General features: G+C 38.4%; 1 protein-coding gene across 1 annotated transcript in view; it reads left to right on the top strand.

Annotated features, from left to right (window-relative positions):
• LY75 (lymphocyte antigen 75) overlaps positions 1 to 17,234 on the top strand; it is a 47,576-nt gene extending 30,342 nt beyond the window's left edge. The window contains exons 23-35 of the mRNA XM_069781218.1: positions 146 to 306; positions 974 to 1,103; positions 3,539 to 3,765; positions 5,516 to 5,684; positions 6,875 to 7,036; positions 7,987 to 8,109; positions 8,538 to 8,732; positions 9,123 to 9,343; positions 10,487 to 10,661; positions 11,187 to 11,354; positions 12,640 to 12,762; positions 13,226 to 13,393; positions 14,393 to 17,234. Of these exons, the coding sequence (XP_069637319.1) occupies positions 146 to 306; positions 974 to 1,103; positions 3,539 to 3,765; positions 5,516 to 5,684; positions 6,875 to 7,036; positions 7,987 to 8,109; positions 8,538 to 8,732; positions 9,123 to 9,343; positions 10,487 to 10,661; positions 11,187 to 11,354; positions 12,640 to 12,762; positions 13,226 to 13,393; positions 14,393 to 14,577 (2,207 nt within the window). The 3' untranslated portion in view covers positions 14,578 to 17,234. The remainder of the gene's footprint in view (positions 1 to 145; positions 307 to 973; positions 1,104 to 3,538; positions 3,766 to 5,515; positions 5,685 to 6,874; positions 7,037 to 7,986; positions 8,110 to 8,537; positions 8,733 to 9,122; positions 9,344 to 10,486; positions 10,662 to 11,186; positions 11,355 to 12,639; positions 12,763 to 13,225; positions 13,394 to 14,392) is intronic.
• The last annotated feature ends 4,268 nt before the right edge of the window (positions 17,235 to 21,502 follow it).

Genomic DNA, 21,502 nt, shown 5'->3' with positions numbered 1-21,502 from the left:
GATAAACATTTGGCAATCATAAAGGTCTGGGAAAATTAAGTTAAATCAAACAGGGGTTGCATTATCTTCTTTATGTGAAGTGTTTTTTTCAGATGTTTACTGTTTTCTGAACCACAATATGTACATTTACTGTTCTGCCCAACAGATTATATAACATCCTTGCTTCCTGGTATGCCAAAAGATATTTGGATTGGTTTGCAGTTTCTGTTCAGCACAAGGGAAAACAAATGGATAGATGAGAGTAGACTGTTGTATAGTAACTTTCACCCACTCCTGACAGGAAGATTAAGGAAAATTCCACTCGACGTAAGTTCTGACTTTTGACTTCTCTTGGCTGTTGAGTAATGAAACTTGGAATATTGACTGTATCAAAAAAAAAAAAAAAAAAAGCCAAAAAATACGTAACAGACCAAATCCCCCGGTTAGTGGTTTTAATTGGCAAACAAGGTGACCAACAGTAATGGAGTTCTGTTTACTTTATTTGGATGACAACTTATGAACCGAGATGGGAAACACTGAAGGGTGAAGGAGAAAAGCTGAAACAACTATTTAATGACTCTTCTGGAACTTCTGTTTGCAATTTAAAGACTACATGAAAACAGTCATTAAAAAGATGTCGTCAATAATTCCTGGTTCAGTTACACTTAGAATGTATCTGCAAACCATTATACATTGGTATTTTGCTCCCTGCTCTACCCAAAGTGGAGCATAATAAATGTAATTGAATCACACCTACAAACAAGATTTATTTTAAGTGTTGGATCACTTAATTTAATATTCTCTCCTGTATTTAACTTATGAATTCTTTTTGAGTCCAGGCACCTGGTAGTGTTTGTAAAATAGGTAAGCTGTTTCAGACTTCTTAAACAAGTCCAGACAGCTCGAGTTCCCCTAACCTCGTGTTGCTTCACCTTCTCTACACAAGTATGCTTATGCCTCATTTGAGTCTGATAAGCGTATTTCTGGTTTTCAGCTTTTTGATGAAGAATTTAACAATCAGTGCGGTGTAATCCTTAATGATCCCAAATCACAGTATGTTGGAACATGGAATTTCACTGCTTGTGCTGACAGGCACTTCTTGGGTATATGCCAGCGGCCTATAGGTAAGTCTGAAGAGTCAAAATAAATTACAGCCAGAGTTTGCAGTTAAGATGCGAGTGCCAGGAGACCTTTTAATGCATGTAAATTGTTGCTCTTGAAGAGCAAGATTCTTGTGGAGACTGAGCAAGTAAATTTTGGAAAAGCAGAGTGTGAAAGATGATCTGGGACCTATTTTGTCAGCCATTCAGAATTTTCCCTTTTGTTTTTCATAGCCCAGTTCAAAGGGAATCTGTTTTCCTGAGAGACTCTGTGTAGTTTCAGTGGAACCATAACTTAAGCAGACAGGGCTTCAATGTTCTGTGGGTATAGAGGTCAGGTAAATCAAGGGGTGGAACAAGTTACTCCTTTTTCCTCTTCAGAACTGTGGAAGTGAGAAGCCCTGGGAAGGAATCTCACAGTATTTCCATCCTCCTTAAACATATCCTGTGGTTTTTAGCACTATCAGAATACGAGATATCATATACTCTTACTGTTGAAATCGGTCTCCCCAGAGGAAACCTTGAGGGCATACAAGAAGAGTGATAATCTGGAGTGATGCAGCTTTCCCTAGCTTTTGTACAGATCTGTTGGCCTGAGTGGGTTTTCTTAATCTGAACTAAAAATAATATTCTGATGTAGCCATGTGGGTTGGTTGATACCAATTACTGGAATCAGATCAAATGCATATAGCTATTGTACACATTTAATTACTGCTATGGGCTAATGTTCAGCATACCCACTTCTGAGTATGTTCCTTTATGTAAATAATCCTTTTAAGTAACTAATGTGCTATCTTCAAAAAAACCCACCAACAAACCCCACCCCAAAAAACCCAGGTGTGCAAAACACCCAGGAATATGCCCACCTTCTTCATTCTCAAACAGGCAGAGATTTCCCTGTCCCCCACCCCCATTTAACACAAAAAATCTTTATTTCAGTGCCAAATACTTTAAAAATTCCAAGTGTCCAGATTAGAAGTCTGGATGGAAGAGATGTCATAAATATTCAAAAAGGGGATTTTTATTAATAGGAAGTTGACAATATATCTGTGTAGATCAGTATATTATTAGTCTGAGCTGACTAAAATACTAAGCACTTCTTCCTTACCACAGCTGTAGAAGGTGTAATGAGAAAGGTTTTTGGACTGCCAGAGAATGTGTCCTGGTATGGTCTGGTCTTGTATCATCATTGTATTAGGGATCTAAGGATAATTCAGGTTGGAAGGGACCTCAACAGGTTGCAGGGACAGCTGTGAGAGAGTCCAGGTTGCCTAGGGCTTTATCCTAGGGAAAAAGACGATTTATGTTCCTTGGAAATCTTGGCATGATTGATTTGCAGAACTTCTTGAGATGTTAATTGGCAATTCTTTCAGAAATGGACACTTTTCTTACTACCTTGTTTCCAATTTGGTACCCCTTGATGTGCAATGGCACCCGTGGTTCTTTTTTGTAGCCATTTACTAAGTGAAAGCATTTCACAGCAGAGACAAACCACTTGAAACAATCTATTTCAGCTTTGTCACTTTTCTCAGCTATTTAAAGCTGTAAATGTCAAATTAATACTATGTTCCTGTCTTCGTGTGTTTTGGAAAATGGCCCTGTCAGCCTGTCAATCAGCCATTCTATAGAATGATTTTTTAAAAAAATCCCCCCCCCAAGCCTTTTTCTGCTTGAGATATTTTAAATGTCAGGGGTTTTCTCCCTTTTGGAGAGCCAGTTTATTTTTGGTCATGTATAAAATTTTGGGGGTGACCATGTTTGCATGCTTTAATTTACCATCCATGGGAATGTTTGCATCTTTTATTAACTGCAGTTGCTATGCATCACTGAGCTGTATGCCTTCAAGTGTGATGCTGATAACTGTGATAACACTCAGTGCTTAGAGCACAAATAGTGAATTATACCCCTCCCTATGCAAGGTGGATTTTCTGCAATTAGTTAAGCACATGTGGAGGCAAAATCAATTCCCACTGTACCCATGGATGGCAGTAAGGAATTCTGGGACTGTGCTGTACTAAGATCTGCATAGACAAGTTTCATAGCCCATTAGATTCGCCTAAGCATAAATCCACAGGCTCCACAGAGATGAATGAGTCAAGTTTAGCCGTTGCTATATTGCAGCAGAGACCAGTCACTCTCTCACATTCATGTATTTAAATAAAGCTATAGAATTTGTTTTTAATTCAATAAATAGAATTCTTAACATCATTTAGCAGTTAGTTAAAAATAACAAGTATAAAAAGATGTGAACCTAAGTTGAGAGAAAGATATATAAAAATAGATTGGCTGAAAATAATCCTTATTATTTTTTTCTTTCACATATTTTCTATCTAAAGTGTCAAAGATACTTCCTTCTAACTGTAATTATTTGCATAATCTACTGTTACAGAGAAATTGGGAGTTTAAAACGTATTCCAGTGTTTAACCACCTAATAACTGGATTTCTTTCTTACATATAGGAGCTGCTGATAACCAGACAGAGCAAGTCCTTAATGAAACATTGAGCTATCAAAATGTTCAATACATGGTAATTCCGAAGAATTTGTCCTGGGATGATGCAATGGCTGCATGCATAAATAACAAGATGCAGCTGGTTAGCATCACAGATCAGTTCCAGCAGGCTTTTCTTGCTGTTCAGGCTGCCCTTCGTAATTACCCACTGTGGATTGGACTCTTCAGCCGAGATGTAAGTTGTTTTTTTTTCTCTTCAGACTGTGTCTTGAGGTAATTTTCAGAGTTGTGTGAAATAGAAACTGAGATAAAGAAATGCAATGAAAAATTAATTTCTGGGGTAACTGTTTTCATTTAGGGATAACCATCTGAAGAGTCTCAAGATCAATGTTCTAAATCTTCAGTTCTCCAAGTTAGTTGGTGAACTCCAATGGATGGATTGATGATGAGGAGACAATTGTTTTAAATGATTGTAGGATGAAGGGATATATTGTAGGGTGGCAGCAACATAGATCACTGAATCATCTTTGCCTCGTTTTTTAATGAATGAGTAATTAGTGTTGCCATTTAATATCATTGCCACTGTTTACAGTACTACTCCAGAAAGAGAACCCAAAATCTGTTTTAAAAGGGAGAAACTAGAAAGGGCAAATAAAATCCAAAATGAATCATCGAACACTTCTGGAGATACATTTCTAAAGCTTAATTTAGACTCTGTTGTTACTTCATGTTATTTGCACCTGTGTTTTGAGTTAGAGGGAGACATCCCTGAGACACGTTAGTGGTTTTTTTCTTTTTTCTTCTGTTTGTTTTGTCTTTGCAAAAGTCAATGCAGGAGGTACTGTTTTGCCTTTTTTAGCCAGAGGACCTCTTGAAGATCTTCACTGTGGATTGAGAGCTTTCTCAGCTGTTCATGAAATGGCTTGGGCTTGGTTGCAGGGTTTATCTCTTTTGTTGAGCACATGAGTCCTGAGATAATTGCAAGAAAAAGGTTAAAATTTATTTCAGAAGTGCCTTACCTACAAAGGTTAATGGTGTTCACTCAGCATCTGTGGTGTTACAATCTTCCTATGTCAGTAATGGGCTACTGAGTATTCTAGGCAAAGTGGGGGGGGAATAGAAATTTGAGTATATACTTTATGGAGAATATTTTTAAAAGGAAATGGGCATTTAACCTTAGTGAAGATGGGGAAACCAAAACAACCTATTTTCCCTTCTCTTTTGAATCTTTATCTGTAAGTGAAGATCAAGTGATTCATTTTGCTGCATGAAACTCAGGCATGCAGTGGCTTTTCACTATTGCAACACTTTGTTATTTGGGCACAATCAGAATCACATGAAAGGAAATTATAATGAAACTGGTCAACAGAACTTGTTACTCCAGTGCTGGAATCATAGACAAAAAAGAAAGATAGAAGATAAATCCAATTACAAAGCTGCAGGGGGATTTCCTGAAGAAAACTTTTAAATGTAAGATTCTTAAAGGATGGCGTGCTTGTTGTATGTGGTTTTTTTTCTTATTCCTCCTGCATCCTCCAGGGCAGGAGCACATCTGATTTATTAAATCAGTTAAGTATTGAATAAATTACTTTCAACTCAGTGTGGAGTAACCGAGACTGGGCCTTATTCTCAGATGTTACCAGTTTTCCAAGACCAGATAATTATATCCACCATTGATTTGCAGGTGCAAATGATGCAATTTGGACACCTCATTGCCTTCCTCCATAAGCATAGTAGTTAAACATCACTATTTGATAATTTGCAATCCACTTCAGCTAATTTATATTTTTGCAACTGTAAAACTTAAAATAACAAAGCTTGTTATATTTGGAGCAGCAGATCACATCGCAAGGGCAGTGGAACACTTATAGTTCTTGCCAGAGACACTGTAAATGTCTAGCCAATGTAAATATATTATCATGTCATTTTTTGTACCTAATATTTTTTACTATGTAAGCTCATCCCTTTTACTTACACAATGCTAGGGTGGAAAACACTATGGCTGGCTGGATGGGAAACATGTTAGTTTTAGTCGCTGGTCTGAAGATGATGAAGAAACAAGCGAAGAATGTGTGTTTTTGGATACTGATGGCTTCTGGAAAACTTCTGACTGTTCCTCTGAAAATCGAGGTGCTATTTGCTATGCATCAGAAAGTATGTATCCTAGCATAATATTTATAAAAGCTGAATTTTGTTTTATTATGAAGCATATTTGATAATTCCAGATTGTAACTTCAAAATTATAACTTTTTTAAATTACATTTCCTCAGACAGGCTGATTTGCATGCCAGGAAAAAAAAGAAACAAACTTCAGATAGGGGAGCATGCACTTGTTGGTCTTAATCCACATGTTACTTACAAATGAATTTGGCATGGATGCATTGGGCCAGACTGTACCCTTCATACTGCCACCTGATTCTACCTTTGCACTGTTTCTGTAAGGTTGTTGCATACTAATTTCTCCCACTTGCATGTGGAAGAAGATTCAGCTACCTCTGTGCTATTTACATCTTAATATTGGGACCTCCTGAAATCTCTTCAGACAGGGAAGTCTATACAGGGAGAAAGTACATGACTACATGGAGAAGAAAGATAGCAGGTAGACACTGAATTGAAAGGTGTAAATTAAAGTAATCTGCAGTTCACAAAACCCTTCTAAATATATGCCAATTATAGCAAGACAGGTAGGGATATAGCAGGGTGCCTTTTGTGGGGCTATACATATGTAGCACGGCCCTTTTCTGAAAAACAAAAAAGATCTTTCTGAGAGATCATCGCAGATTTCTTCCCTATGAGACCATTATAATTTGTTTTGTTTTTTTTCCGTGAGGGGACACAGTTAAGCCACTGTTTTACATACTGAGTCACAGTAAAGTGTATACTTGGCATTATGACATCCTTAACTATTTTGTGCTTGCAATCTAAGCAACTGCAGGAAGAGTCCTTCTCACTCCTCAAGTGTTAGATAAAGCCACAGAACTAAGATGTGTTGCCAGCTATGAAGTAGCTTATTTGTTATGGTGATCTGCCTTCATAGAAGAGGCAATAAGAGCTATTAGTTATTGGCCCACACTTCGCACTTTTATGTAGGGATTGTATTCTTAAACCTATGTAACATAACAATTGCAAAAAGTTGTAAGCATCTGTATTCTTTGATAATGCTTACTGCTGGGTTTGTTACTTTAAAAAAATCACTGTCATGAGGAAACTGAAAGCAACACTGTATTACACATTTAGAGGATGGCACTTAATTTGTCTTGCATGTTTTAAGTGGTTTGTGGTATGTCAGGTTAAGTGTTGTTATTAATAAGTCATGTCCTGAATGTCATCTTTCATTTCCTTAGAGAAGATTGAAAAAGAACAAGTTACACAAGTTAAGTGCCCACATAAGATTAAAAATACACCCTGGATATCATTTAGAAACAATTGTTACACTTTTATGATAACAAAAAATAGATGGAGAGAACTGAAGTCTCAAGAAGCTCATCATTTATGCAAGAAAATGAGTAAGTACTTTGTCATATTACAGGTATTTATGGACTAATATCAGCTTGAGGGAGATGAGTTTTAGATCTGAGTCACCGTCTTAAAATGACAGCAAAGTGAGTGTTGAGAAAAGGTTGTAGCATTTGGAAATGTGCGTTAGTGTTGCACTGGCTAATGCTGTTTGCCCTTGCAGTACTCTGATAAAAAGTGCCAGAGCACGGGTAGGAGAGTTTGAGAGAGAGAGAGATGGGTAAGAACTACTGAAGTCTGAGATCTCTGAAAAATTGGAAGGTTGGGAGTTTTTTCTCTTTATAATATACAAATTTTAAATAGGTTGGGTAATTGTTATCCCCTTGGCAACATTCTAGCTTTACACTCACATTTACTTCATGGGGTTTTTTTCAACACCCCTTGCTGTGTGGAACACCTGGCTGAACAAAACAGACAGAATAGTCCAATTCAGAAAAGCACATAGGCTTTTCCTGTCCATCCTGAACAAAGTCTAAGCTTAGTAACAGCTTCCCTCTAGTATTAAACCATTGCTTGTGGCACTTAGACATAGGTCTTTCCAGAAACTGTTCTTATTTTTCATGAATTGATTTCAATTCAGTCTTTTTCTTAATACTGTTTCTCCACTAGGCAGTTCAAGAAAATCCTGAAAGATTGCTGATATTTTTATGTTCTATGCAGAGAATTTTTACTACATACACTTTGAAGTGACAGTAGGACCCACAACTATCTCTGGAGCTGATGTCTTTCACTTATCCACAAAACCAGGGGAAGGACTCTTAATACCTTTTAAAATTGTTTTTGCACTGTTCATTTAGTTATTATGTTGTAAAGGTCTAGCTGTTACACATTGTTGACCTAGCTGTAATAATTATTAACAATACTAGAAAAAAATATTTAATTACTTTTCTAACTGGAAGGTGAATTTGTAAGAAAGTAATTTAAAAAAAATTTTTAACAGACCCAGAAGCATTTGTTCTGAGCATTCGAGATGAAGAAGAGAATAACTTTGTTACTGAGCAGCTTCATTCATTCAGCGGTCTGGCTATGTGGGTCTGGTTGGGTGTGATTTATGATGACAGTGGTAAGATTTAAGTTTTTTTTTCTTAATAACTGGATTGGAGACAAAGTTTGCAGCATTAAGTGTATGTTTCTTGCATGTTTCAGTGTACAACTAAAGTCAAACTGAATGCAAACCTATAATAATGCTTTATATTTATCTTCCAGAAGAAAATAACTGGACATGCTTTCTGTTTGAGTGATAATTAGATGCAGTATGTTCTGTTTAGTCTAGATTTGATTTCCCTGGAAAGCAGGACTTACTTAAAAGGGCCTGGATGAGTAATGCTAACATATTTAGCATTGTATATGGAACTGATTTACAGTAACTTAGAGTATCACTGCCTTTTTTTCCAAAGTGAATATCTGTTAATGTCATTAATATATTCGAAGTTAAATGGTATTTGTACACATAATGCCAATGTTTTGATAAATATGCTATGTTTTCCACAGATAAAGTTCTCAAGTGGTATGATGAAACTCATCTGACTTACAATAACTGGAGGCTGGGAAGACCTAACATAAAGAAGAACAGTTTTTTTGCTGGTGTAAATCTTGATGGATTTTGGGATATTTACAATTATTCTCAAAGTTGGCATGCTCATCACTATAACGTGTACAGTATACTAGCCTGTAAAATTGAAAGGGGTAAGTAGCAGAGAAGATTTCTGTGTAGTATTGGAGTGTTGGATAAGGGTCATAATTTCAGTGCTAGTTCTGCAGTACCCGCTACATAAGGCTTTGGTTTTGCTCCCAGTGAAACATAAGGCACAGCTGTCATGGGCTTCTGGGGTTATATAGTCAGTCCATGCATCACTGCTGTAATGTTCTGGGCAGGAGGAATGTGTTTGCTGTACTCCTCCATCAACTGCTTACAGTGTTCAAAGTAGTGAAAGATAACTTATATCAAGTAAGTGGCTTGTACTGAACACTTTAATGCTTGAGTTGCATTGATATAGATGGATTTTAATGCTTTCTGTATGTTCCTAGTAATGTGAATGAAGTATACATAACTTGTCATCTTACTCTTTGAAACAGGACCCCAACAGCTCAAGCCTCCATTGCCTGAGTCTATTCCACACGGAAACAGAACATACAGGATCCTTCAGAAAAAGTTAACATGGTATGGGGCATTGAGAGAATGCAAACAAAATAGGAATGATTTAGCAAGTGTACACAGTGAATCACAACAGTTATTTCTAGAAGATATTGTCAAGCAGGATGGCTATCCTCTGTGGCTTGGGCTGTCAATTCATGATGTAAGTATATACTGTTGGCGACATCAGTAACAGAGCTTGTAAATAATTTTCTGCTCAGGATATGAAATAATTTCTGATGCTTTTTTCCAGTTTCTTGGAATCTCTATTCCATGTAGTAAATTACCTACTTTTTCAACCCTGTGTAACATATGTTGAAGTGTATTAATTTTAGTGTATGTAGCCACAGATATTTTTCCAAATCCTTGATGTTTTAAAATAATCCAATGGTCCCACATAATTCCTTAGAGCAAAAGGACGTGCAGTTTGCAACAGTACCTTTAGAGGCTCCAGATTTTGTGGCCCTCTGTAGGATCAGATTCCACTAGCAAATACACTCAGACAAGGCTGTGTGGAGCCTGATTAGTCCAGGTCAGGACTGTCTCTCCAAGGCAGTTCAGGAACTGCTGGCTCTCTAGCAAGTTAGGTGTCCCTTCTCCCAGGAGTCATTGCAAGAAGCAGCTGCAGATCTTCCTCTTCCTCTGTCTGCTTATCCTTGGAGCCAAAAGCACGTGTCCCCGACCCTGCTCCCCACACTATTCGCCAGACCTAATCATGGTAGTTAATTGGGAGGAATACCCCTCTGCAGAGATGTGTGATTTCTATGCATGGCTTTGCTACCTCTGCCTGTCCTTTGGTCTGAATGGGTCCCTCCACTTCTCACAACTGACTCTTTGTTGTCCTGGGTTTCCAGCAGTGTCTCTGAAGGAGGAGATATTGCTGCAAAACATTCCCGAGCTGCCGAGCCGTACTCACTGAGGCCATCTTGACAGTTTAGCAGTTTACAGTATATCTAATAATGTTCATAGCAAGGAAGGCAGACTGCTTAAATGAAACAGCAGGATGAAATGAAGTAAAATGTCCCCTGTAGGATAAAACAAGGCAAATTGCAGGTTTAAACTTACAAATATGCCACGCTTTCTCAGTTCCCACGAATAATCAGGATTTCTATGTTAAGAACTGATTGGAAAACACAAACAATGTTGTGCATTTATTTAGTATGGATTTAGAAAATGAGGCCACCTGCATTTTAATTTATCACTCTACAAGGGATAAATACTGCTATATGACTTACTAATGACTGATAAGATTTAAACCAGAACCACATGCTGTGGTTTAAAAGTTGTGGGTTTTTTCTTTAATTAGGGAAGTAAAGCTAATTTTGAATGGTCAGATGGAAGCGACTTCGACTACTATCCTTGGGAATTAGAAAATTCAAATACTACCGAGAACTGCGTTCTCTTGGATACTAAAGGATCTTGGAACCGTACAGAATGTACAAATGTTGCTGAAGGTGCCATTTGCTATAGCCCTCCAAACAGTAAGCGTTATTTTTAATGTTTTGTGTAGTTGTCTTATGTATTCTATCTTTACATGTTGTATTTAGAAGTAGAAATGAAGGCTGAAATACTACACATGATTCCCTCTTTAAGAAGAGTTGTCTATTAGGAACAATAAAACACTTCATAATACTTAAGGGAGATTAACTCTTTCCATTCCAGTGGTGAAAATCTAAAACAATCCTGGTCGTTTTTTGATCACCTGTTGATATGAATATCAAACTGTATGTATCTTTTTCTGAATAAAAATCCTTAAACACATACAGCAAACTTGAAAACCCCCTAAAAGGCAAGAAAAAAAAATGGTTCCCAAGCCTTTGGGACTTGTCTTATGCTCGTTTTCAAATAAATTCATGTATGACACATGAAGAAGGAATGTAAGTTAATTGACTCATGGTTGTTGGTAGCAGAAGTAGTCCTTGTTAATACTTACTGTCCTGTTACTACGAAGAGACTATGCACAAACTCCTGCAGAAGAAATAACGTCAATTTCTTTGTCTTTGCAGAGAGACAGTTACAGCCAAAGCAAGTGAGCAGAGCCCCGGGATGCCCGCAGATCAGTGGTACCCTAAAGTGGATACAGTATAAGGATCATTGTTATGCATTTGATATGGCGTTCTACAATTTTTCAGTATATAACATGGAAGATGCTAAGAAAGTCTGCCAGAAACTGAGTATGTTTAGACTCTTTACCACATTACAACTTATAATTAGTTCACCATTTCAAAAGAAATAAAACCCAACAACCAAAAAACCTACACTGGTTATACTTCAGCTCTTCAGCTTTTATGCTGCTTTAGTTTAAGAAAAGTAATAGCAAGCTTTATCTTTGAGCATCTGATAAAGGTTCTTGATAAAATGCTGCAATGTGCTGACAGATTGTTTGGCACACAGATAACCGCAAGTAAAATGCAGATAGCCATTGATAGAGGATTCAGAAATGTAAGGCTTACAGTTTGGAGGAAACAATTTTATTTGCATACAATTAACATTATTATAAATTAAGTTAGTGCTGTTAGCAGTGTTTTCTTACTATATCCTTGCATTAGCTGCTTGCTAATAGGGAGCTTGCTAACCTATCAAATGCTTCAAAGTGTGTACTTTATAGATATTATTAAGGCAGATGTCACTAACAAACTTAATTTTATGTCAAATTAAAAGATTTTCTCTCTTTTTGATAAGCTATGTGGGGAATTGTATTGCTGAAGATGATGTTAAGCAGTCTTGTGTACAGAATTTTTAATCACTTTCTTAGCTTGGAAGCTAGTGACTGTCATAACTTTCATTGAATTATCTTATGACATGAAGTTGAACTCACTATGTAGGATGAAAAAGAAAAGGTGCAAGTAGTCCCAATCTTGGATGCAGTTTTCTGTTGAGTCCTACCTGGCCTGGTAGCTGAAAGAAAAAGTGATCTTTCTCTAAATTAAGCTTCTGGCTTATATTTGCATATACATGTAAAGAAAGGGTACACCCTGAGCCTGTCTCCAGTATAGCCTTTCCTCCCTCTTATTCCTTAATTGCTATAACCCTGTATATAAAAACCTGAGGCACAAAGAGGGATTGATTTAGAAATTAACTTGACTCAGCAAAATGCTGAGCTTTTGTTCAATTTTTTGGAAAGAGCTTATTACTTGGACCAGGCTACTAATTCTGAACGTGGCCTATCTTTTGATATCTTCCATGTATGTGGTAGTCCACAGCTGCAGTAAGTTTACTCCCATTTTGTTTTGTATGACCTGCTTGAATAACCAGTCATCTGAAGCAGTCTTGTATAATATGCTGTATTTTAGGGAATGGGATGTCTTTATTCTGCAGATTACTTCAAGCTAATTTTCCAAGCCCAGATCAGCAAATCTTTTCCTGTAGTAATTGTTCCCACAGAAAACTCAATGTATAAGCACCATGAAAAATCTCTGAAGTTGCAGTTCTGACCAGTTAGTTTCCTCTTCCCCTTAGATCCTTCAGCAACCCTTCTGACTATAGTGGATGCTGAAGAAAATGCATTTGTGAGCACACACATAAAGGAAAATGATCTCATCACCAAGAATGTATGGCTTGGCCTGGCTCAGAGCTCTAAGGGTAAGAAGTAGCAACCATGTATGAGCATGAGTGTTTCATCTGGTAAATAAAAATACATAAATCCTCAAATAAGAGTACAGTTTTGTAGTGTTGATAGCCTACAGTAACTTCTGCCTGAGGTTGGAAACCCTCATTTAGCATTATAAAGCCCTTTGGACTTCATTGCAGCTTAAGTCTCTTCCTATTGCACACTTAAGATAATCAGGAGTCACTGAAATTTGTTTTCCCCAACACTGTAATTGGTGCCTAATGGTTAAACTGCAAATGCATCAAATGCTAAAGGTTTGGAGAAGAGGTGTGGCTAAAAGTGATGTGTTCATATTTATTGCTTTTAATATACAGGATAGATAGTAAGCCCTGTTTCTTTTAGCAATGTAAAGAAATCAATAGATAGTGAATGATACTGTGTAACATCACAGCATGTTTTGGTGATCTAAACTAAGCAATCTTTTTTCCCCAACAGATCAGTCCCTGAACTGGCTCGATGGTTCATCAGTTAATTATGTCAACTGGGAAAATAAAACTGCAGCAGTCAATGAAAAATGCAGTGTTATCCTGTCCACAACTGGCACATGGTCCAAAGTTGACTGCAGTCGTAGTCAAAGCAGAGTGGTTTGTAAAGCTCCTCTAGGTACGGAAGCATTGATTTTAGCAGAGACTTAATTTTGTAGTGACTATAGTCAGGATATTCTTTTTTTTTTGGTGGGGAAAGTCTGTGTTGAAATAATGAAAGTGCAATTCACACCAAGTACCTCTGCCTAAGCAAGAGCCTTCTGTTTGCTGTTTTGCCATAAAATTGCATTCAGGGACAAATTCTGTAGGAATTTACTTCGCCTGGCTCCCACTATCCACCTAAAGGGTAAGGGAGAGAACTGAAATTTCCACTGAGAAGAGAGCATAGAGTAGCTGCTATTGCTTCTTACCACAGGGCATCTCTCATGGGTGAGTGTGTAGGTGGGAACAGAATGACTTCTGCTTGTTAAGAGATGCTGAGTAAGCAGGTACTGCAGATTGTTTTCAGTCTTGATGAGGCTTCTGAAAATGGTGCCCCACAGCTCCAGAAGACTCAGGCCTCATGTTACTTCCTCATACTCTGCTCTGTACAGGAAAGAAAGCAGCTACCTGAGCATTAAGCAAGCAAGTTCCTGAGAAGCAACAGAATCTTTCTCATTTTGTATACATTTTCATTGAAGTTGAAATGCAGGAATAGATTTAACTTCATGCCACTAAGGAAGATATCAACAAGATCTTTTCAGTCCAAGGGAAGCATCATTCTCTTCCATTCCAAGACAGTCCAGGATCTCATTAGATTTCTGACATATGCAAACCTTGAAATGAGTGCAGCATTTACTAGTAGGTTTTTTTGACCTCCAGAGGTCCCTTCCAACCTAAGAATGGTTAGGAAATTAACAACAGAATGATCAAAAATAAGCTAATAGATGCTGATTCAGATGGGAACCTAACTTCCCATGTGATGAAGTGAAGACTATTAATATGATGAAGCAGTTTGCCTTATACTGCATGCATTTAGTTGAAGTTTAGCATATAGCTACCTAAGCATCAACCCCATGACAAAATATTCTTACCAAAAGTCTTAAAGAATAACTATTTGTGGTTTGTTCTGTTACAGGTTCTAATCATACTGGTGTGGCTGTAGCATTTGCCCTGCTAATTATCTTAGTCTTGATTGTTGGATTAGTATGGTATCTCTATAAAAAGAAGCGTCTTCACTGGAGTGCCTTCTCTTCAGTACGCTATCAAAGAGGGATGAACGATGATGAAACTGATGATGTGTTGACAAAGGATAGCTATTGAGAAACTGTTCCTTCTGGGCAATTTAGCATGAACTTCACTATGTGAAGTCATAAGGAATTAACTACTTGATGTTTTATTACTTCATTTTGGAAAAGTAATAAGAAGGTTATTAATGGGGGCTAAATTTTGTTCTTTTATACAAGTGCAATTTTTACGCAAGTCCATGGTAATTATTTACATTTGGCCTCAGCCATTTAAGGTGCAAGGTTTCTAGAGTTCTGTGATATTTTTTAATTTACTATTTTCTCTCTTTCCTGGAAAGCATTTTAATGGATAATTAATGCCAACAGTACTTCATGCAACATCACCTTAACAAATGTACTTAAAATTGCTACATGAATTCTGTAAGTTTGTACAATTACCCACCAATAACTTCATGCCAAATGATGTACCATTTTGATATGCTGTAAAGGTTTTGCTGCTAGCATTGGGTTACCCTGTAGAAGCAACTTTTGTAATAAGCAGTTATAAATTTTGATATAGCAGGGGAGAAGGGAGATACCAGACAACTAAGTGTTCATTCCCATCCAACTAAAACTTAAATTTTCTTGTTATAGTGGAAGAAGATCATATTGTGATTTGCCCCCCACAAAGACAGACAAAAAATACCATGTTATAGTGGTGAGAGAATAATCTTCCTTAGGCTGTAGAATGTACATTTTGAATAAAGAGTTATAGGGAATACCTTGTGCTAAAGCCATGCAATTTAGGAGTAAGTTAAATAAACATAGAATATTTGAAGCCTGAGACTGGCAAGATGGCAGATCACTATTCTTATCCCCTGAAGGTGGTAGTGGAGCTAACAAAAATACCCACTAAGGGCTAACTGCAAACACAAGCAGAACTCAAGACATAATAAAAGCCTTAGCCCTATAAAAGCAAAGGCATGAATGTTATGTTTTATCTTGTGATATAACTGCTCTTTAAGTAAATGGTTCAATTTCTTTTCACAGCTCCTTTCACAAAGTTTTGAAAGCACAAATAGCAGGAATGTTTACGGTGAAAATCAGTATCTGGACCTAAGCATTAATTAAACAAGATTTTAAAAACTTGCACTTGGAGTAGTATTTAGAGAATGATGTACCACATTCTATTATACATCTTCAAACTACTCTGAAGTTAGACTTCAGTGATTTTCTTGTAGATCAAAACACAGAAAAGTCATGCTCTGTTTTATGATCTGTTACACTGTGACACCCAAGGACAGGAGTGTTGTAGTGACAGTGTTCCTTGTTCTGTAATGAGATCCTCCTGACACTTACTTCCCCTAATACTCTTATTTATACTGGGATTAAATGCCTAACATTATAGGTGAAATATGTCATCTGTCCAAGAAACAAGATAAAGGTATATCTAAGGAAAGAGTAAGAAAGAATGTATGGTGAATAAACTCGTGTACATAAATGCTAAAAGTACTGGGGTATTTTACATAAAACTTTAAACTTGATTTTTGTATGTGATGTGTCACTGTGGCCTTTTCTATGCACTCCAAAGCAAGCTATAAAGGGAAAAAGGGAAGACATAATTATATATATTAATTACTCTAATGATTTGATGATTTAACGTTTTGAGACAGTCTTTAGCCTTTTCTAATGCACAATACAAAGAACAGGCACATTTACTTTTATGAAGGAGGTTATGTAAAAGACCAAATCCATTCCCCATGTAATGGTGGTATGATACAGTAAATAAATAGGAATACGTTTGGTCTGACATGCTGAGAAAAGTACTACTGATTTCTCTGAAGCAACGGTGTGAGGTCATGATGTTCAACTGCCTCCCCCTCCCCGCAGTTTACTTATGTTGATGGCACTTTTCTTTGTTCCTGTTTGCACTATTTTGATAAGCAAGTGTTTATCATTTGTATTGATAAATAGGGAACTTCTTGTAGATAGCGCTTTAGAGGCTGTTAAAACAGCAGCCTGAAGGGGCACAGTCAAGGAGCCATTGTGTTAGTTTGCTGATCAAAAAAGTAAGCACTTTTGTTGTTTATTTGGTACTTTAGGCACAATTGTGAACATTTTCTTTCTTCTTTCTTGAGGTAACTTGTAGAAAAAGTAGTTACAATGCTAGTTGCTATGTAATTAAAATAACCCTCCCCTCCTCCCCCCACTTCTTAAACTTGCCCTGGTATGAGAAGTGTTTGAAGTGTTAACAAAGCCTGGTTCCTGTCATCTTCTGGGTTAGTTTATATGCCTAAGTGCTTTGCCAAATGACTTCTAACTTAATGGACTAAAAAAAAGTGTTTGTTATTGTCCTTTCCTAACAGCAGTAATAAGTGGGGAAAACTATTTACAGATTCTCATGTTTTGAGATTTACTAGTTTTATAGATGTTTATACTTTGAGCATTTTTAGGTGTGAATCTGAAATGGAAAATGGAAATTAGTAGTAAAATCCTAATTCTCCAACACACATGAATATATACTTTTTATAAAAAAAATTGTATATTTTATTCTTATGAATGATGTAAATAATTTTTAAGGCCCTTTTTCTCATGTTTGTTTCATCATACCCAAGTTGTCTAATCACTGGTAATTCTTATTTGAGTAAGCACAACTGCCTTAGTGCAGGTGAATAACCCACTTTATTTGAAATACACAGAAAGATTATTTAGCAGTATTGTTATTGAAAGAATAAAGTTAAATAAAACACTAAACTGCTTACACTGGTTTTATTTCCATGGAAGCAGTTATCAGAGCTAAGGTACAGCTCATTAATCACTGGGTAAAAAAAGCACATAGGACAGTGGCTGTGATCACAATTAAAGCAGATAAGTGTTACAATGATAAGAAAACTTCACAGAGTTAAAAAAAACAAACCTTTGATGTATTTAAAAAGAATGCCAGTAACTTTCTTTTTGCAGTTGAAAACATGCTTTATCATGGAATATGGTTATACCTAGCTTTTATCAAACTGCTTCTGGGCTTACACAGAAAGGGAATGTTCCTCTCTGCCTTTATTTTTTAATCAAGGTGTAGTTCATTAGTGCATCATGGCCCAGATTAACTCCAAAGCAGTTTATAAGGGCTCCCAACACAATTCCTTGTAAAATATGGGCAAAGCTGCATTACTTCCAGCCATGTAGCATTTTCAATTAAAGCATGAGATGTATTCATTTTAAGTGTCATCTGAACTCTGAATTCCAGACCTCCAAAATCTGCAACTGCTGGTCAAAGGGCAGTGTTATTTTTAGCTACAGTAATGGCTTGCTGGGAGAAACATCCTATTGTGCAAGACTACAAACAAGGTCATCTGCTTCAAAAACATTCATCTAAAAATGGAAGATGATGAGCAGGGAAATAAAAGCACAGCAATGAAGTGCTTTTCCTGGGTGCCAGAGCAATGGTGTTGGGAAGACATCCTGGAACTCCTTCATCTCAGAGCACAGACTGGCTGCTGGACTGTGGTAGCTCTAGACAAAAAGCGTACAGCTTCAGGTAAATGCACAAAGGTTTTTGCACACTTACTTACAACTTGACATGTGACTCTGTCTCACTGGCCACCCTCATGTCAGGGCAGAGCTCACTCCTGTGGGAATGAGCTCCTCCCATGGCAAGTGGAGCAGCATGGGTTTTGGTTCCTCTTCCTGAATTTTGCCCAGTCTCTGAAGACTCTGTGTCCTGGAAAGATTAATCCACATCTGCCACTAGACCAGCTAGCATTTTTATTTTAACCCTGTTTCTGCATCAATAACTTGACAGAAATCAACCACAAGTGCTTATTCATGAGCACTGTTTGGGCCTGATGCATTTGTTGTATTTCTTACCATTCTTTCCTTTAAACCAAATGCACCATCTGCTCATTGCTCTGGACATATGTTAGACATCTAAACATTTTTGAAAGGAGGAAGTAAATTGCATGGCCTGTAAGTGATTTTGTGTGTGTGTGTGTGTGTGTGGCTGCAAATAAACAAAGACCAAACATTACAATTTTTGTTGCTGAAAGTCAGAATTACAATTTGGACCCTTTGCATCTGCTGTTGCTGTGTGTATGGAGCACAGTGGGATATGTAACACCCAGGTTAATAAAAGTTAGTCAAATGCATTCTGTTGTCAAGAAGTACATAAAGTTCTTATTGACCAAATTAAACAGACTTTGCACAGTTGTAAAGCAAGAACTATGAGCAATATTGAAGAACGAAGCTTAGGAAAAGCAGGAGATTAGATACTGGAAAGAAAAATGCAATTGTCACTCTAATGGACCTTTCCCATTTAGTTCTGAAGAGTTTTAAGATGAGAGTTGACTAGAAAGCACTAGAAAAGGTAATTTTCTGTTGATAGCAAATTAACTTGCAAATGGTGCGTAGCATAAATGCCATTATGAAATGCTGTTATCTTGTGTTTAGTCCTTTATGGTATTCTCACATTGAAAACTCCTGTGCACTCCATTGTAATATCTGCCAGTAACTAAGATTTTTAACAGATTTGAGGGGGGTAGGGGAGGATACCAGATGAGGTTTTTATTGTGATTACACAGTAATGCAACACAGCCTGTAAGTCCTTCTGGATTTCTATTTGCCAATGCAGAAGGGGCTATAGTTATAAACAGAAAAACAGTTGTTAGCTTTGCTCCTTTTCAGCATAAATAGAATAATTAATTTACTCCAAGGTGCCTTTTAAGAAAGTAGAATTTCAGTGATACAAAATAATCATTGCAAGATGTGCTTTCTTCATTATCCTGGCTCCTTATGTGCACATTTTTTGTTGGAACAAATGAGAACAAAGATCTTTTTCTGCATGCTCTATCTCAGGACATTCATATGGATAGTAAGTACCACTCCCACTTTCTATAGAACTTCTCTTTTCAAGTGTCATGTGTTATAGTTCCCCTTTAACAGATGATATAGAACAGATGATTATACAAAAATGTGGTGCTTATACTTTGTAAAACTAGCAAGTCTCACATGCATATTCAAATTAAGCTTACAAATTAGTTAGTTGAGATGATTTCACAAATATGCATGACTGAATGTCATCCCCAGTAGCAACCGATCTTTCTGCTTCATTGAAATGTCTTTATTTTCATAAACATGATCTGGGTATTTAAAGAGCATGTTGTGTCAAGTGAGAGTGTGAATTACACATGTATGTGGATAGTAGGAGGGCACATTGACCCAGGCTGTAGATTGTGAGCTACTTTGAGGAAAAGGGCTGGGTTCCTGGCATTTTCATCTTGTATGGTCTCCTGCGGCCACCCTTCTGCTTTGTACCTGTTCTGTCTCATACCAGCTTTGCAGCACTGACAATTAAGCCACCAAACGATGAATACGCCACCACAGACACAAGAGCCAAGCAGACGGCCTTACGCCAGCGCAAGCTGCTTGCTGGAAAAGGAGACCGGAAAGCACCGCTTCCTAATAAGGGGCAGCCAGCCGAGCACAACCACGAGCCTGAAAGGCGTGGGATGAGCACTGCCACCAGCTCGACAACACCGGCACAGGGTGCTGGGAAAGGACCAGAACAGGCGGCGCGGACAGCCGGACCACCCTGTAACACCAGGACACCACAGCCTTGGCAGGGGCTGGTCTGTTCCCCTCCTCTGCGAGCGACAAACCTACCGCAGTTGGGGAGAGAGCAGCTCTCAGCCTCATCCCAAGCACTCACAACACAACAAGAGTTTGCTGCGGGCAACAGCCGACACTCCCCTCTTCCAGCCCCTGGGGAGTCCCTCCACACCTCCCGTCCTTCTTCAGCCGGAGCTTCTCCTGCCGACACAGACTCAGTGCCTTTACACCCCACAGCAGTCGCACCTTGCAGGACCAGCTGTTTCCGAGAGCTTTATCACAGGCCTTTCCTCCACATTGCTTTGCTCAGAGAGGATGACTTACCGAGACGCAGCCATCTTAGGGGAGCTGGGAGGAGAAGGCTCCCGGTTTAAATGTGGCTGTGCCCATGGGCACACCCTGACAAGGCACAACGAGGGACAGCCGAGTTGTCCTCACTTAGCCTCGTGCTGCAGCAGGAGAAAGAAGCAAGACAGGTGAGCTGCTGCTACGAATGTCCGTGCTTCATTAGTGCACTTGCAAAAACTGTGCCTAATGCCTAAGCCATTACAGAACCGGTTGAGTTTATACTGACAGGCTGTCGCCATTTCATTAAGAGTCACTCGGGAGTTACAGGTGGTTGCTTTTACAGGGAGGACACATTTGTATTGGTAATCCTGAGCCATCCCAGCGTTTTGGGGAAGGCCTAGAGTACTGCCGTGCCAGGGGGGCAGTGCCTGAGGGCTGCGGGAGGCCGCAGACACGTCCCTGGGTGCAGTGTTCGCAGGAGATGGAGCTGGCTCCCTACCCGGCAGCTGTAGGCTGCAGCCGGCCGGGCTGCCGGAGCCACGGGGCAGCGGGCGGTAGCGCGTGTCTGGCAAGAACCAGGAATCGCCCAACGTGGCGCGTTTGCTCTTGGTTGCATCCAGACCTAAACACTGGTGCAGAGTTCAGGTACGCCGTGAGATGGAGTCCTCCCGGCTGGCCAGTGTGCGGCCATGCTTGAAGAGCAGCACTTCACAGGCGGGTAGAGGTAAGTGAATTTTACCGGTAATCAACTCTGTGTTGACAGTGGCACAGGGCCAAAGCGTAGATCCAATTGTAGCATTAGGAATCTGAGGTACAAAATGCGGGCAAGAGCTTAGCAAATTTGCAGTCCACAGATTTAGGAGCTTGTATTTTATGTTGGGGGCTGGAATTCATGTATGAGGGATTTACTTAAAGGCCTGAGGGGAGGAGGTAATTTTGAAGTCAATGCACAGAGTAACGATAATAGGTACAGCCTGCATAGAGCAAGGCTGTGTGTTTTAGAACAAGGTGTAAATAAACAGTTATAAGTTTACAGTCAGACTGGTTTAATAACTAGAAGACTGTGTGTTTTAGAACAAGGTGTAAATAAACAGTTATAAGTTTACAGTCAAACTAGATACATATGCTTGTGA

This window comes from Haliaeetus albicilla, chromosome 4, assembly GCF_947461875.1.
Source record: "Haliaeetus albicilla chromosome 4, bHalAlb1.1, whole genome shotgun sequence".
Taxonomy (NCBI): domain Eukaryota; kingdom Metazoa; phylum Chordata; class Aves; order Accipitriformes; family Accipitridae; genus Haliaeetus; species Haliaeetus albicilla.
The sequence above is the reverse complement of the archived record's forward strand: the minus strand, read 5'-3'. Positions and strand labels throughout refer to the sequence as shown.